Here is a 16,823-nt window from a genome sequence, read left to right as displayed (position 1 = left end):
TAACTGCAGGTTAAATGCATTCATGCCGCCTCTGAGCTGCATTAAACAGTCTGTGTTAATGCATCCAAATGCAGCTTCTATTTCCTCTGCATTACAAAGATGAATTTTGTTGATACAGATTTCATTTGATTGGTAACAGCCCTATTGTGTCTTTTTATTCTAATTGAATTGATTGATTAAATGTAAGAATTTGACACAGAAGATGATGCATTTAATTAGGTTAAAATTGCTTTTAAAAAGGTAAAAATGCCCTTAAAGGGTGAAAATCTATTTAAACTTGTTGGAAAAGGTAATTGTTGTCACTGCTGCGAACCGTCCATCACGTAGATTATGAAGAATATCAAAAACTGTAGGAGTCCTAAACCTGCCAAAGGTACCAACACAATAAACACACTAAGCAAAACATCGTCTAATTATCGTTCTCAAAACAATCCCAGAAAATATTATATAATGTTTTTGTCAATATCGCACACCCCTGAATGACGTCACAAATCCCACAATATCCAAACAAGTCGTTTTTGGAGCTTGATTAATTAAATGCTTTGTTTATAATGAGGAGGATGTTTTAAACTTTGAAACTTGCAGGATGTTTTAATGGTAGAAAGACCTCTTATATGTCAAAAGATCAAGGCACATTTGATGTCATGACCCCTTCAATTTTTTATTATTTCTTTCTGAGATCCACTTATGATGTTATTGAAGTTGTTTTATTAGTCAATTTATTTACTATGAACCATAGGCCAGAAACATACTTGAAATATGTGTGTAAACGCAGTCGTGAGTGCTTGGTCAATGCGTTGTCTTGCTTGCCATACCTCACGTGCTCTTGTCTTGCACTGGTGTGATGAAGGGATGCTCATAATTAACCGCAAACTGACAGTAACAATTTTGACTGACTAATATTATTGATTTATTGCTTTAAAAGTACTTTGAAGATAGTTCATCCAAAAATGAAAATTCTGTCATTATTTACTCACCCTCAAGTTGTTCCAAACCTGTATGAGTTTCTTTCTTCTGTTGAACACATTTAAAGAATGTTGGTAATCAAACAGTTTTACAGTAGCCATTGAAACTGAAGTAGCTTACCTTTCTCATTCAACACAAATTCAAATGTTTCCATATTTACGATGTATCTATGCTAAATTGTAATTATGTAAACTAGGCTTTGTACTTCTCTTGCATTCCAATTTCCACGTAAAACATCATCCTTCATGTGCATACAAATGTGCTTGGCACAACACCACGGTGGGCCGGTGCGCACAGATTTTACTACGGACTATTTAAATTGAGCAGTGTAACTTTTTATATGGTTGGTTCACTATTTTATTTTGATAATGAACTGGTGGCAATGTCATGTTAGCAATTCTAGAACTGATTGTGTGTGTGTGCGTGTGTGTATATATAATGTCCTATTATCACTGTAAAGCCGCTTTGAAACAATCTATGTTGTTAAAAGCGCTATATAAATGAAAGTGACTTGACTTGAATAGTTTCCTTATTACAGTGAAAACAACTTAAAAAACTCTGTAATTTATGGTCATACAGTTAAGAGTAAGACATCATTAGAAACTGTAATGGGTTTAATTTTATTTGCATACACACAATTAAAACAAAATATTGCAGTTTTTTTTTTGTCAAATAAAGAAAACAAACAACAGGATGCAGCTTTCTGCAGTCTCGATTTCCTTTCCGTTAACTTATTTTTGTTGTGCGTCACAAAAATGAACCGAAACTACTACTTGTCGAACAGTTTTTTTTCTTCCGTTTTGTTAATCTGTTAAATATATTTAGCATGTTATTTACTTTTAAATATATATTTTATTCTTTTCTTTTTTTTAGTACACAGAAGTGCTGCAGTTGCGTGATGTGGCGATGAATCCTAATTTTCTGTTGTTTATGCTGCTATTTGCACATGTATCAAAACCTCTGGAAAACAAATGGTGGTATTTTTAATGGGTCACAGACACGTATCCAGTCTATTTTAATTTAATTTCAAAAGTCACATGAAAAAGTTGTCTTATATCGTACAATTTTATTTAAAGAATGAATTTGAAGTACATTAGGCCATTTTTGACAGTCGGTGCTGCCAGGTTGTATTTACATTCAATAATTTTTTCACATATTGAGTATTGTTTTAATAGTTGGTCATTCATAGGTGACACAACTCTTAGGTTAATAGAATTACTGTATAAGAAGGTGATAAAAGTGTTGGAGACATTTATTTATTTATATATATATATATATATATAATTTATATACACTCACCTAAAGGATTATTAGGAACACCTTCAATTTCTCATTAATGCAATTATCTAATCAACCAATCACATGGCAGTTGCTTCAATGCATTTAGGGGTGTGGTCCTGGTCAAGACAATCTCCTGAACTCCAAACTGAATGTCAGAATGGGAAAAAAAGGTGATTTAAGCAATTTTGAGCGTGGCATGGTTGTTGGTGCCAGACGGGCCCAGTATATCACAATATGCTCAGTTTCTGGGATTTTCACGCACAACCATTTCTAGGGTTTACAAAGAATGGTGTGAAAAGGGAAAAACATCCAGTATGCGGCAGTCCTGTGGGCGAAAATGCCTTGTTGATGCTAGAGGTCAGAGGAGAATGGGCCCACTGATTCAAGCTGATAGAAGAGCAACTTTGACTGAAATAACCACTCGTTACAACCGAGGTATGCAGCAAAGCATTTGTGAAGCCACAACACGCACAACCTTGAGGCGGATGGGCTACAACAGCAGAAGACCCCACCGGGTACCACTCATCTCCACTACAAATAGGCAAAAGAGGCTACAATTTGCACGAGCTCACCAAAATTGGACAGTTGAAGACTGGAAAAATGTTGCCTGGTCTGATGAGTCTCGATTTCTGTTGAGACATTCAGATGGTAGAGTCAGAATTTGGCGTAAACAGAATGAGAACATGGATCCATCATGCCTTGTTACCACTGTGCAGGCTGCTGGTGGTGGTGTAATGGTGTGGGGGATGTTTTCTTGGCACACTTTAGGCCCCTTAGTGCCAATTGGGCATCGTTTAAATGCCACGGCCTACCTGAGCATTGTTTCTGACCATGTCCATCCCTTTTATGACCACCATGTACCCATCCTCTGATGGCTACTTCCAGCAGGATAATGCACCATGTCACAAAGCTCGAATCATTTCAAATTGGTTTCTTGAACATGACAATGAGTTCACTGTACTAAAATGGCCCCCACAGTCACCAGATCTCAACCCAATAGAGCATCTTTGGGATGTGGTGGAACGGGAGCTTCGTGCCCTGGATGTGCATCCCACAAATCTCCATCAACTGCAAGATGCTATCCTATCAATATGGGCCAACATTTCTAAAGAATGCTTTCAGCACCTTGTTGAATCAATGCCACGCAGAATTAAGGCAGTTCTGAAGGCGAAAGGGGGTCAAACACAGTATTAGTATGGTGTTCCTAATAATCCTTTAGGTGAGTGTGTGTGTGTATATATATATATATATATATATATATATATATATATATATATATATATATATATACTGTAACATTCTAAAAAAACACAATTTATTGAGAATTAACATTTTTAAGAACTTTAAATATGTTTGTTTTATTTATAAGTTCTGGCATGTGCTTGTTCCACCTCAGTTAAATGAATTCATAAAACAGAGGACAGATTGTGGTATTGGTATTAGGTCTATCATTAGAAGGGATTGTGAGGTGCCATATAGGCTAGGCGAACATCTTTTTGACAAAAGTGTTATCTGTAATAGGGAATAAATATTTGAATAGTTTACTGTGCAGTGCAGTCAATAAGACAATGTTCTACTTATCACACTTTTAAATATCATCTGAAAAAGTGGCTTATGACGAATCAGTTCTGTAAACATTATACTTAGAAATTGTAATGATGTGTTTGGGGTATTTGTCTCTTTGTTGGTGTTGTGTATTGCTGAGTATCTGTTCTTGTGTGTACCTGCCTAGGGACTGCGGATGTAAATTAACAATGTTGCTATAATCCGGCTTGTTTACATTTTGTATTTTATTCTAATGTTCATTAACATGCTTTGTCCCTATCAAATGAAGTAAAAAAAAAAAAAAAAAAAAAGAAATTGCATCTAATTTAACATAATCTTGTCGGTCAATGGTTAATGATCGGTTAACAAGCATTGGTTGTCGGTTATAAAAAAAATTAACATCCCTTTTCTGGTGGTAACTAACCAAGTACTTGAGACATGTTTGTCAGTGCATGCTCTCGTTTCACTCTGAACAGTTTTGAGCTCTGAAAGTTTCATGTTTTCATAGTATAATGTATTGAAGCCCTTTTCCGCCGAATTACAAAAACATACTTGTCACATTTATGATTTACAAAAGATGAAAAGTCGGAATTATCAAGTATGTCATAATTTTTACTTTTAAGTTGAAATTACTTAGTTGAAACTGAAATTAAAAACTTGAAATTGACTAACTTGAATTTTACTAACTTGAAATTGATTTAGTATGCCATAGTTTTCATGTGATTTCATAATTTTGAGTTTGTCATAATTATAACTTAGTAGGCTATGTCATAATTATGTTTTCACTCGTATCACAATTATAATTTGTGAGTATAATTTGTGTTGGAAATAGGCTTCTATAAAAATCTACTCTGTTGAAGATCTGACCCCTGTGAGCCTTTAACAGGCAACGTGACCCATTTCTCTGCTGTTTAGAAATGGTTCCTTTAAAAGGTTTGTATGTGTGTGTCATTTTCTCTGCAGATTGGTTTGATGACAGTGACGGTGTTCCCCATCCGGCTCTTCATAGCGGCGTTCATGATGCTGTTGGCCTGGCCGTTTGCCTTTATCGCGTCCGTGGGCCGCTCCGAGACAACAGTGGAGCCGCAGTGCTTATGGAGAAAGTAAAGACCTCCTCTCCTTTATTTCAAATCACAGATAGACACTACAGCGAGAACAACTGAAGACAAACAGCTACAACGTTTGCATAGTTGTTACTAATTCAGAATTGTAAACGCACTCTTCGTATATTTCCTTCTCGTATCTTGCTGTAGTGTTTATGATTTGTTTGTGGTGAGATGAATTTGACTTCATATCCTCTATTTCATAAATCAGGAAGTTGATGTCCAGTACACAAGAGATGCACGAGACCAGCATAACACAATCGCAGCAAGCAGCTTCTCTGTTTCTTCTCCACCGAATGCTAGTGCCAAAAAAGTGTTTTTCAAATTAGTGTGACTGCATGTCTTCTTTAATAATTATTACACCATTGTTCAAAAGTTCGGGCTTGACCTTTTAGAGTTCAGGGTTTGGTAAGATGTTTTTCAAATAAGTCTCTTATACTGGCCAAGACTGCATTTATTTGATCAGAAATATACAGTGAAAACAGTAATATTGTGGGCATGAATATTTAAAACAATTGTGTTAAATGCCAATCAGTGATGCGCGGGTTGATCCGAAATGAGCGGGTGCCTGCGGTCACCCGCGGTTACCCGCGGTTACGAGTCATCCAAAAATATTTTTAATGATATTCGGGTCGCGGTCGGTCGGGTCGTTTGAAATAAAGATGCCAATTAAACCTTTGTAATTTATATAGTAGTATAGAGAGCATAAGCGGAGTGGAGCGGTGAGAATCTTCGCTCATCGCTCACGGAACTGTCCACCCCTCCGCTCCCCCGCTCAAAGCTACATCAGGCCGCTCCGCTCATTATCGCTCGATCAGCGCTCAACGCAGTTTGATCCGCGCTCCACTCAAATCGCCCCCCGCTCGCTCCAAAAAGGGGGAAAAAAAATCTACATGTAGCCTATATCACTGTAGCTTAGACCACAGCCTTACCTCCTAAAGAACTAATGAGCAACAACAACATTTTTCAAATAGAAAACGCTTTTGTGCAACGCGCACGATTAAAAATTAAATGGGCTTATATCCATTGTACACACAAACTGCTGTAAAATAAAACGAATAAATGGGCCTAATAATATAAATATGAATAACAATTATATAAACAAAAATATAGCCTACATAAAAAATTTACTATTAGGCCAGAATTTTGATAAGTTAACTTTTGTGCAACGCGCACGATTAAAATTTAAATGGGCTTATATCCATTGTACACACAAACTGCTGTAAAATAAAACGAATAAATGGGCCTAATAATATAAATAAAATTTATATAAACAAAAATATAAAATAAATATACATAAACGTTTTAAAAGTAGGCCTAGGCTAAATTAACTATTAGGACAACATTCTTATAACTGAACTTGTGCGCAGCGCGCAGGATTAAAATTTAAATGGGCTTGTATCAATTGTTTGCATTTTACGCTGTATTTAATTTAGGCTACACTTTAAGTTACCGTATTCAATTTGCTAACCTTTTGCTTTCTTCCCAGCGTGTTCACATATCACACTGCATGTTTTCGAGAGATGTGTCTTTTTAGATTCCAAAATTAATCTTTAGGCCTACTGACTGAAACGATGTCGTTTTCTTCTACCACATAATAGTTAGTTTTACACCTGTATGACTTCTTATTTTCCTTTTTGAAGTAGCCTACTTTTTGAACTCCATTATTGAGCCGAGTTTTGACTGAAAATAGAATCCATCTTGCAGTCATCAACAGTAGACTGAGTCAGGCTTGACTGAGCATGCTTCAGAATCTTAGTGTGCGCGGAGCGAAATTGGAGCGGGAAATAGGGCGACGCTCCATCCTTTTAAAAATGCCGCTCTGCGTTCTGTCCAAGATCCGCCCGCTTGCTCCCGCTCGCTCCCGCTCCACTCCGCTCACATGCAATTTTCTATGAAATACATAGGCCTACACTTTATTGGCTGAATAACTGGCGCGAAGATGACGCACGAGCTCAGTCTGCAGGTAGAGATGGAGGCGGCAAGAGAAAAGGTGAAGACTGGGGAGTGGAAGCTCCGCAAATACACAAACAGAAAGAGCAAAGTTGCCGAAATAATGAAAGATAATGACCAAAGTGTTGGCTTTGTCATGTGTATTTCTTGCTATGCATTTACTAGCCTACTTTTAAAAAATGCGGGTCAGGAAGCGGGTCGGGTACAATATTTTCTTTCTTTTTTTTTGCGGTCCGAGTTGCGGGCGGGTTAGTTGAAAACGTCGGTCGGGTCCGGGTTGTTTATACATTGACCCGCGCATCACTGATGCCAATATATTTTAAAATATATAATTTATTCCTGTGATCAAAGCTGAATTTTCAGCATCATTACTCCAGTCTTCAGTGTCACATGATGCTTCAGAAATCATTCTAATATGCAGATTCGCTGCTCAAGAAACATTTATTATTATTAATGTTGAATACAGTTGTTCTGCTTCATATTTTTGTGGAAACTGATACATTTTATTTTTCTGAATTCTTTGATTTATATAAAGTTCAAAAGAACAACGTTTATTTGAAATAGAACTTTTATTCAGAAAGGATGCATTCAATTAATCAAAAGTGACAGTAAAGATGTTTCTAATTATTATACATTAATTATTAATTTATTTAATGTCTCTTTGATCGATTTAATGCATCCTTTCTGAATAAAAGTATTAATATCTGCTTACTTCAGGGTTCCAGACTGCGACCATTTTTTGAGAATGTGCGACTTAAAATTGTATGTGGTCGCATTTGTGCGAGTGCATGGTCATGTAGCCTACTACTCAGTTAAATTCACGCATGAATTTTCCTGCATTGAACTTGTTTTAGCGCCCGCCATAGTGAATTTTTGTCCCGCCAAAGTCTTATTTGATCGGTGAGTAAGGTAGATGAACTGCTGCTGCGCTTGTGACAGGACATGTTTATGAGAGAGAGAGAGAGAGAGAGAGAGAGAGAGAGAGAGCGCGCACACTCTCTCTCTTCGGAGCCAGGCGAAAGTGTAAACAAGACTTCACCGTCTCCAAACAACAATTTTTTTTTGAATTACCGCTGGATGTGAATTGTGCTAAGTAAGTTTCCTTATCTTCTCTGAAAAGCGACATTCAGCTGACATAAAACAACACTTTGATTAAACGAAAAAAACTATCCAGTGATGAAATGTTTTCTGTGTTGACAGAAATCTTGGATGTCCATGTCCTAACTGCTGGGATAATCACACAACGCGCATGACACGTCCAATTCGCGAACTAATGACTCCTTTGAACCCATTCATTTGAATGAAAGGTTAAAACAACTGATCTTTCCAACTGTGAACTCAGGAGACGTCTGAATCGGTGTATAACTAATCAGTAACACTTTACAATAAGGTTCTATACATAAATTACATAACAAATACAGTTTTAAGCTTTAAAATAAATAAAACCACTTGTTTTTTTAAAAGCATATGACTACATTTTTCCACACAGTGCTATCAAGAATCGATAAGAGAATCATTAAAGAATCAGATCGATAAGCAGAATCGTCAGTGGCATTGATATTGATAAAATCTTATCAATTCCAATCCCTATGTGAAGACAGTAAAATTATAATCAAACATTAAAAAACATAGGCTTCATTGTTTTTTAAGTTTTTTTTTTTTTTTGAGTTAAAAGATTAAAAGATTTTTCTAACTAACGCTAACATGAGGTCTTGTGTCACTGTCAGTCTTTTTACATCAGTGCAAAACTAGGGTAGATTAAGACCACTATTCATCAGCATTGATTAATCCCATGGCATGTAGCAAAAAAAAAAAAAAGGAAAAAAAAAAGGTGCTACCAAATCATATGCTGGTGCGACCAACTGAGAAAGTTGGTAGCACCAGTGCAACCAGTGGAAAAGTTAGTCTGGAGCCCTGTACTTACCCCAAATCTTTGAACATAAGTGTATATATGTTTGAATCGGTGTGTAATGCTGATATGAGGCACTGTCACATAGACCTTATGTCACACTGAGCCTCAATGACACACACACACACATACACATGCTGTTGTCCTTTCAATGGCTATTTCAAGATGCCCACTGGGAAACATCCTCTTTCTGTACAATAGATCCAGCATCTAATTAAACACTCTTTTTAGAGATGCTAATTACGTCCAGCAATGTTAATAACTACTAATAACCTCACATGACCTCTAATTAATGAAGCGGTTGTGTCTTATTGAGCTGTGAGATGGTTAAGCACCCTCCTGTGGGCAGATCCTGACTCAGTAATGCTTGCCATTGCCCCTCAGATTAGGCTCACAGGTGTCTGAGCGTGTGCCCGTCTGCACTGCAATATAATGTTTGCACCCCATTTAAACGTGGTATTAGTGATCAATAGTGACCTGAGCACTCAAACCACATGCATAGGAAGTCAGGGATGCATGTGTACTGTGCATGCTGATGCACAAGTGTTGTGTGGTGCGGTGCATGATCATTGTGCCTCAAGCCTTTGAACTGTGCCTGACATATTCGAGAGAGCCTGATGTCTATAGTTAAGGAACTCAACTGTATAGATTAGCTCTTCATGACATATTGAAATAAAGTCAATCTCATCATATGGCTTAGTGCAATTATGAAATTGCAAAGGCTATCATTTAATAGAAAAAAATAAATGCACTGCTGCGTAATGCGTATTTCAGAGTGACGTGGCACTGTGTTAATTTACATGTGAGCAGCTTATAATACAATGTTTTGCATAATTTACTATGGTCTGTACATCACACTGAAACCCCCATGCATGTATTTATTTGCCAAAAAGAAGAAAAGAAAAACTTGATTTTACAGTTCAATATATGTACAGTATAATAGCATTGTTACTTTATGCTTTTTATTATAGCCTGTTAACTGTCAGTTTTAACACTTGGCACACTTTTTTTATTGCTTTTTCCCGTATCACAAATTTTAGTAACCATCATAAATTAGGTATTATTCGTTACCATGGAAATGGTTCTTCAAAACCATTTAGCTGGCTCACTGTTTATGATATCAACTTCAAATTTCGAACACAACTTGGTTACACATATGACTTTGATTTTATTTTTAGCGATTTTAAAGTCCAAATTGTTTTGTAAAATTTTCTATGAAAATAAAAAATGCTTAGTTCAGTACATTTGCTTTTACAGTAAAATTAAACTTGCGTGAATTAAAAGTGCTTTCACTTCTGCAAAATGCAGAGTGCATTTTAAAAGAAACCAATATTAGGTCTGTATTCCAAAGCCTTCATGAACTTCAATCATTAAAGTTCAGATATATGCTCAAAAAGAAGGGTGACCGTTAACAGGTTAATATTTGTATATATACACTCACCTAAAGGATTATTAGGAACACCTGTTCAATTTCTCATTAATGCAATTATCTAATCAACCAATCACATGGCAGTTGCTTCAATGCATTTAGGGGTGTGGTCCTGGTCAAGACAATCTTCTGAACTCCAAACTGAATGTCAGAATGGGAAAGAAAGGTGATTTTAAGCAATTTTGAGCGTGGCATGGTTGTTGGTGCCAGACGGGCCGGTCTGAGTATTTCACAATCTGCTCAGTGCTCAGTTACTGGGATTTTCACGCACAACCATTTCTAGGGTTTACAAAGAATGGTGTGAAAAGGGAAAAACATCCAGTATGCGGCAGTCCTGTGGGCGAAAATGCCTTGTTGATGCTAGAGGTCAGAAGAGAATGGGCCGACTGATTCAAGCTGATAGAAGAGCAACTTTGACTGAAATAACCACTCGTTACAACCGAGGTATGCAGCAAATCATTTGTGAAGCCACAACACGCACAACCTTGAGGCGGATGGGCTACAACAGCAGAAGACCCCACCGGGTACCACTCATCTCCACTACAAATAGGAAAAAGAGGCTACAATTTGCACAAGCTCACCAAAATTGGACAGTTGAAGACTGGAAAAATGTTGCCTGGTCTGATGAGTCTCGATTTCTGTTGAGACATTCAGATGGTAGAGTCAGAATTTGGCGGAAACAGAATGAGAACATGGATCCATCATGCCTTGTTACCACTGTGCAAGGCTGGTGGTGGTGGTGTAATGGTGTGGGGAATGTTTTTTTGGCAAACTTTAGGCCCCTTAGTGCCAATTGGGCATCGTTTAAATGCCACGGCCTACCTGAGCATTGTTTCTGACCATGTCCATCCCTTTATGACCACCATGTACCCATCCTCTGATGGCTACTTCCAGCAGGATAATGCACCATGTCACAAAGCTCGAATCATTTCAAATTGGTTTCTTGAACATGACAATGAGTTCACTGTACTAAAATGGCCCCCACAGTCACCAGATCTCAAGCCAATAGAGCATCTTTGGGATGTGGTGGAACGGGAGCTTCGTGCCCTGGATGTGCATCCCACAAATCTCCATCAACTGCAAGATGCTATCCTATCAATATGGGCCAACATTTCTAAAGGATGCTTTCAGCACCTTGTTGAATCAATGCCACGTAGAATTAAGGCAGTTCTGAAGGCGAAAGGGGGTCAAACACAGTATTAGTATGGTGTTCCTAATAATCCTTTAGGTGAGTGTATAAGTCATAACAAAAATCATAATAGGTTCAAAAACAGTGGGAATGTGGCCTATGAACTCAAGTGGGAAAAGTTTTCCAAATAGAGCTATTTAAGTCATGTCACAATATATATTGCAGAAAAACAAACTATCACAGTGATTTTTTTTTTTTTTTCCAGTGTGGTGCAGACCTAGCATACATAACAGCAGTTCACATACAGCTCACTTATGTTCAGACAACACTCGCACTAATGAAACAAATCCATCTTCATGTTCCCAAACCTTTCGTCTGAATGACGCTGCATGTGGTCTGATCTCAGACTTGCTCTTCTTCTGTAGGGTGGTGGACCTGGTGCTGAAGATCCTCATGCGGGTCATGTGGTTCGCGGGCGGCTTCCACTGGATCAGTGTTAAAGGCAGAAGGGCTCTGCCCACCGAAGCGCCCATCCTCACCCTCGGCCCTCACTCGTCATATTTCGACGCTATTCCCGTCACCATGACCATGGCGTCGATTGTGATGAAAGCGGAGAGCAAAGACATTCCTGTGTGGGGAAGTAAGTGTGCATAAAAATCTGTTATTTTAAAGGCAGTGAAACAAAAAAGGACAGAAACGCTTTTCTCATTCATTCAGCCTGTTCTTATTATCATTGTCAACTAGAGTTTATTGACTTGTCAATGTTGTCATTTTATAAAAGGCATTATGAACTGTACAAATATTTGTAAAAAAATAAATAAAAAAAATATAATAATAATATAAAAATATAAATTAGTGGTCAACTGATTTAGTTTTTTATTTATTTAGTTTTTTTATGGCCACTGTCTTTGGCCACTATCCAAAGCAGATATATGATATCACTCTATTTATTTTAAACGCATAAATGAAATTTATATTTATTTTACATAATATTTGCTAAATTAGAAATGTATTATATGGAAAAACTTGATAACAATTATGTCAAATTAAATCTGATATTTTTTAGATGGTAACTTCTTGATTCTGTAATCCTTCTATAGTATTTTTCATTAAAGAAATGGTTAAAATATTAAATAAAAAGGAAGTCAACACTAACCAACTGTATACTTTTTTGTACATCATTTACTTCCTTTTGTTTAACAGTTATGTCAGATCATTTATTTAGAAACTGAAACTGTAAACTAATGAAAATTGAGAAGGGGAGCTAAGGGGCTGGCGTTATCAGTGCTGTCAAAAAAGAAAGTCCCGCTTCAGACACATCGGCCAAACAGAAAATCTTACTGTCCGATGCCAATATTTAAAACATGCAAAATAGTGGCCTTGGTGATAAATGATGGTTGATCATTAATATAAAATAAATAGTTTATACTCTTAATGATGCTATGCTGAGGGGACAGTGGAGACGAGCAGCAACAACAAATAGAAGGGCCTTGAGGGATTGCTACTGAAATGCACAAGTGTGGGCTTCATGATCATAGATACACTGGTGTCTTTCTCTTCTCAAATACATCCAGTTATGTCACTGAGGAAAGAGACTTTAAAGCATTATTTCACCCAAAAATGAAAATGAAAAATACTTACCTCATATTGTTCCCAAATCCCAACCCGTAAGACATTCGTTCATCTTCAAAACACAAATGAAGATCTTTTTAATTAAATCTGAGAGCTGAGAGATTGTTAATGTAGAAATACAAAAAAGAATTGTGTGTTTATTAAGGAAAATGTGACAACATTAATGTAACTGGGGCATGAATTTACATTTGATTTATAACAAATAAAAATAAAAACTGAGGTGAGGACTTTGACTCCTCATTTCGGAACACCAATGGTAAAAAAAAAAAAAAAAAATCTAGACATCAGCCGGTATTTATTTATTTATTTATTTTATTTATTATTTGCGTGTTTATGTGCCCGATAACTGATATTTATTAATTAATTAATTAATTAATTAATTGTTCTATTTCTGTTTTTGACAATTATAACAACAGCATAGAACTGAACAAACTGTTTTATTTAACAATTTTAAATACTGTTTTGCAATTTCACAACCTCCTTAATACAAAACTTCTACATCAATAAATAGTCTGAAAGAGTGCAAAAAATAATAACATATAGTTCACTGTCACTAAAGTGTCTTTTTTAAATAAAATCTTTGATAAGGTAAACAAAAAGATAATGAATATAGCATGTACAAATAATTCTAAAATTAAAAAAGCATAAAATGTTCTAAACCGCCTGAATAATAATATATAAAAAAACATTACTGCTGTTGCATCTTTTTATTTATAACAGCAGCATATAAACAACAGGCAAAATAAATTTACAAAGTCTAATGTTTTCAAATGGAGAACATACATAAAGACAGGGGAGTCTATCAACTCCCCATAAATATAAGCATACATTTAAGCATTCGTTTTAAACTACAGCTCTAAAAGGTTTGTGTGTTGTTTGATAGGCTAAAGAGTGAATATAATGGAACACGCTGGAATATCCGCAGGAATACGCAAACATTGTCAGGAAAAATAAACAAAACTGCGAATGGATAATCGTAATTACCGAGTTCTCCTGGCATGTTATCAGAATCATTAATAATGTTTTTTGTCGGTCTCTAGATTATGATATACCTGCTGACAGAGCGCTGTTTTATCATTTATGTAACATATCTCATTTGTGCATTAATGGCTGATATGTTAAATAAAGTTTATTAATTAAGGGAGATAAGTTATTTTACCTTTGAGCACCGTTGTTGACTCATCTCATTGAACGCAGTGCTTTAATGGCAGTCTTGCGCGCAATTCTCAAAATGGCCACAAGATAAAACCATTTATCGGTGAATACGATTTTTAAAAAACGATACCGGGTTATGGAAAAATGCTTAAATATCAGGAAAACGATATATCGGTCGATCTCTAAAAACAACTGCAACGTTTAGAAGGGTTAGTCACATTTAAACATGGCACAGGCATCATCTTTGTGTTGATACACTATATATGATGCAGCTTTGAGAGCATGTGCGGACCGTGCAATTTGTGGCCGGGCAATTAGATGAAGCTGGTTAGTGCATGCTAAGTTTGGTGTAGGCGTTAAGTCCCTGATCAGCCGGGGCGGCTCTTAGTCGCATGCTGCAGCTTAATCCCTGGGTAGTGAAGATCTCCGTCCATATCTGCTCTCCCACTCAGCAGTGATCTCAATCATCATCATCATCATCATCATCATCATCATCATCAGCTCTTCCTCCACACACCTCCAGAGCTCACGCTCCTGTTCCCTGCAGTGCTGCTGTAGACTGAAGTTCCTTCTGACGAGGAGTTTCAGCAGCAGCTGAAGGGAAGTGGAAGAGAAAGCTTAGAGTGTGGCGCTGTGACGTCTCAACATAACCGAACAGAGAGGAGCAAAGAAAAGCTTTGATTAATAAAGCAAATGTCATGAATTTATTTACACTAACATACACCGTTCAAAAGTTTGGAATAATTAACCAAGATTTGAATGTTTTTGAAAAATATATTATCCTCATAAAAATTAGTCAAAGCAGTGAAATATTATTATAATTTAATATAACTTTTTTCTATTGTAATATATTTTAAAATGTAATTTATGCCTCTAATGCAATGCTGAATTTTCATTATAATATGCAAATCATTCAAATCTTTGAATGTCTAATTAACATTTAATTTCACAAACCTTGCAGACTTTGTAGAATCCAGCTGTCAGATATTCTGAAGCGTGCATTTGTAGCCTGCATGAACGTGTTACTTTTGTTTAACGGTCAGTCCGTGTGAATTGAATGTGGACAGGAGAGTTCAGTTTCACTAGAGATGTACAATCAACAAACTTTAAACCCTTGATTTTAAACAGTTCATTTCAGGTTCCCTTTGTCATATTCATGTCACTTTTTTACTGCAAGTAAATAAGTGCTGTTTTTATTAGAAAAAATATGATTCCAGGTGTGCACGACTTGCTGAGATTACTGAGTGCCCTGTTGGTCAGTGTTTACTTTCTTTTATTTATATTTTTTTCCAACAATTTCTTTATTTGTGAAAAATACTGTAATACGATTACAGATTCAAGAAGTTGCCATCTAAATTAATTGTTTAATTTAGAGATTTATTTTTTAATTAATTTTCAAATAATTTATTTCTAATTTATTAAATATTAATTCAAATAAATATTAAGTATGTATATATATCTATATTGGCTTTACAACGGCCATCAGCCACCATGCTCTCTAAGATATCGGCATCGGCCATAAAAAAACAATATCGACTGACTACTAATATAATAAAATCTAAAGTTTGTAAACCATGAAGATGACAGTTAAGCATATGTAATTCCACTCAGTTTGATGTGAAAACATTTCATTTTAGTCTTACATAAACGTATTTCTTTAATTATATGATCATCATGTCATTGTTTACGCATGAAGATATTCATAACAGCCCTAAAAAACATATTTTTCTTAAAGGTACAATATGTAAGAATTTTGCATTAAAATATCCCAAAATCTCAAGGCCAGTGTTATATATTTTGTTAAGTTGATTACTTACAATATCCCAAATGTTTCCAACTATTTTTAAATCGTGAGAAAATTGCGATTTTAACCAAGGAAACGGGGCGTTAGAGCAGGGGGGAGCTGGGAGTCGCCAGTCAATTGCGTCATATCCGCGTCACCCTCGGTTTCCGCTCGTACTGCGTGGAGTCCTGGACAAATGCGAAAGTTGTAGTTGTAGCGTCTATCAAGCTACAAACTTTAGCTTGTTTCTTGCAGTCGTTATGGGACACAATTATTCTTTACCGATTGCAGCTGGTTCTGTCGACAAAGCATGCTTAATTTTATATTTTCCAAATGTAGCATTCGGTAATAGTTATGTTTATGTAAGGAAAGTATTATTGCTTTAGATTTGTGTTTAGTTTATTGACATTGTTTATCACGTCTGGTGTTTATGGCCATGTAAATAAACATAGCATGTGTTATACATAAAGATTAATCAGTATTTTGGCAAATGATGTGGGCATGTTCGAATGTACTTTTACAACAATTGTTTAGAACATGTAAAACTGCGCAACGTTATCACAACAATGAATTCAACAAATACAGTAACATCTATGAAGTATTAAACCTTACTTTTCTTGCGGTTAATTCATTTTAATGAAATAAAAGTGTGATGAGGTTTAAGAGTCAGGAAGGAAGAAGACGCGTCGTCGTGACTGGGACTCGTACTTTATTCAAATAAAGCAAAACAAACAAAAGCCGCGCACAACGCGCATTCACTGTGGCAACCGCGACGGCACAAAACAGTTCAAAAATGAGAGCTTGGATCTCAAAAATGGGTCTCAAAAATGAGACCGGTTTTCTTCCTCTGCGTCCAATTTTCTCTCCAGTCTCTCTCTCGTTCCAGCGCGGCTTATAAGCGGTCTCTCCACGCCGATCACTGCAATAAGACACAGGTG

At 36.3% G+C, this 16,823-nt stretch overlaps 1 protein-coding gene across 1 annotated transcript in view; it reads left to right on the top strand.

Annotated features, from left to right (window-relative positions):
* Positions 1-16,823, top strand: part of LOC309484140 (lysophosphatidylcholine acyltransferase 1) — a 61,313-nt gene that overhangs the window by 30,264 nt on the left and 14,226 nt on the right. The window contains exons 2-3 of the mRNA XM_082150378.1: positions 4,756-4,895; positions 11,741-11,955. Of these exons, the coding sequence (XP_082006504.1) occupies positions 4,756-4,895; positions 11,741-11,955 (355 nt within the window). The remainder of the gene's footprint in view (positions 1-4,755; positions 4,896-11,740; positions 11,956-16,823) is intronic.

The sequence above is a fragment of the Leuciscus leuciscus genome, assembly GCF_965113295.1.
Source record: "Leuciscus leuciscus genome assembly, chromosome: 20".
NCBI classification, from domain to species: domain Eukaryota; kingdom Metazoa; phylum Chordata; class Actinopteri; order Cypriniformes; family Leuciscidae; genus Leuciscus; species Leuciscus leuciscus.
Note: the sequence above shows the minus strand (reverse complement) of the source record. Positions and strands in the feature narration are given on the sequence as shown.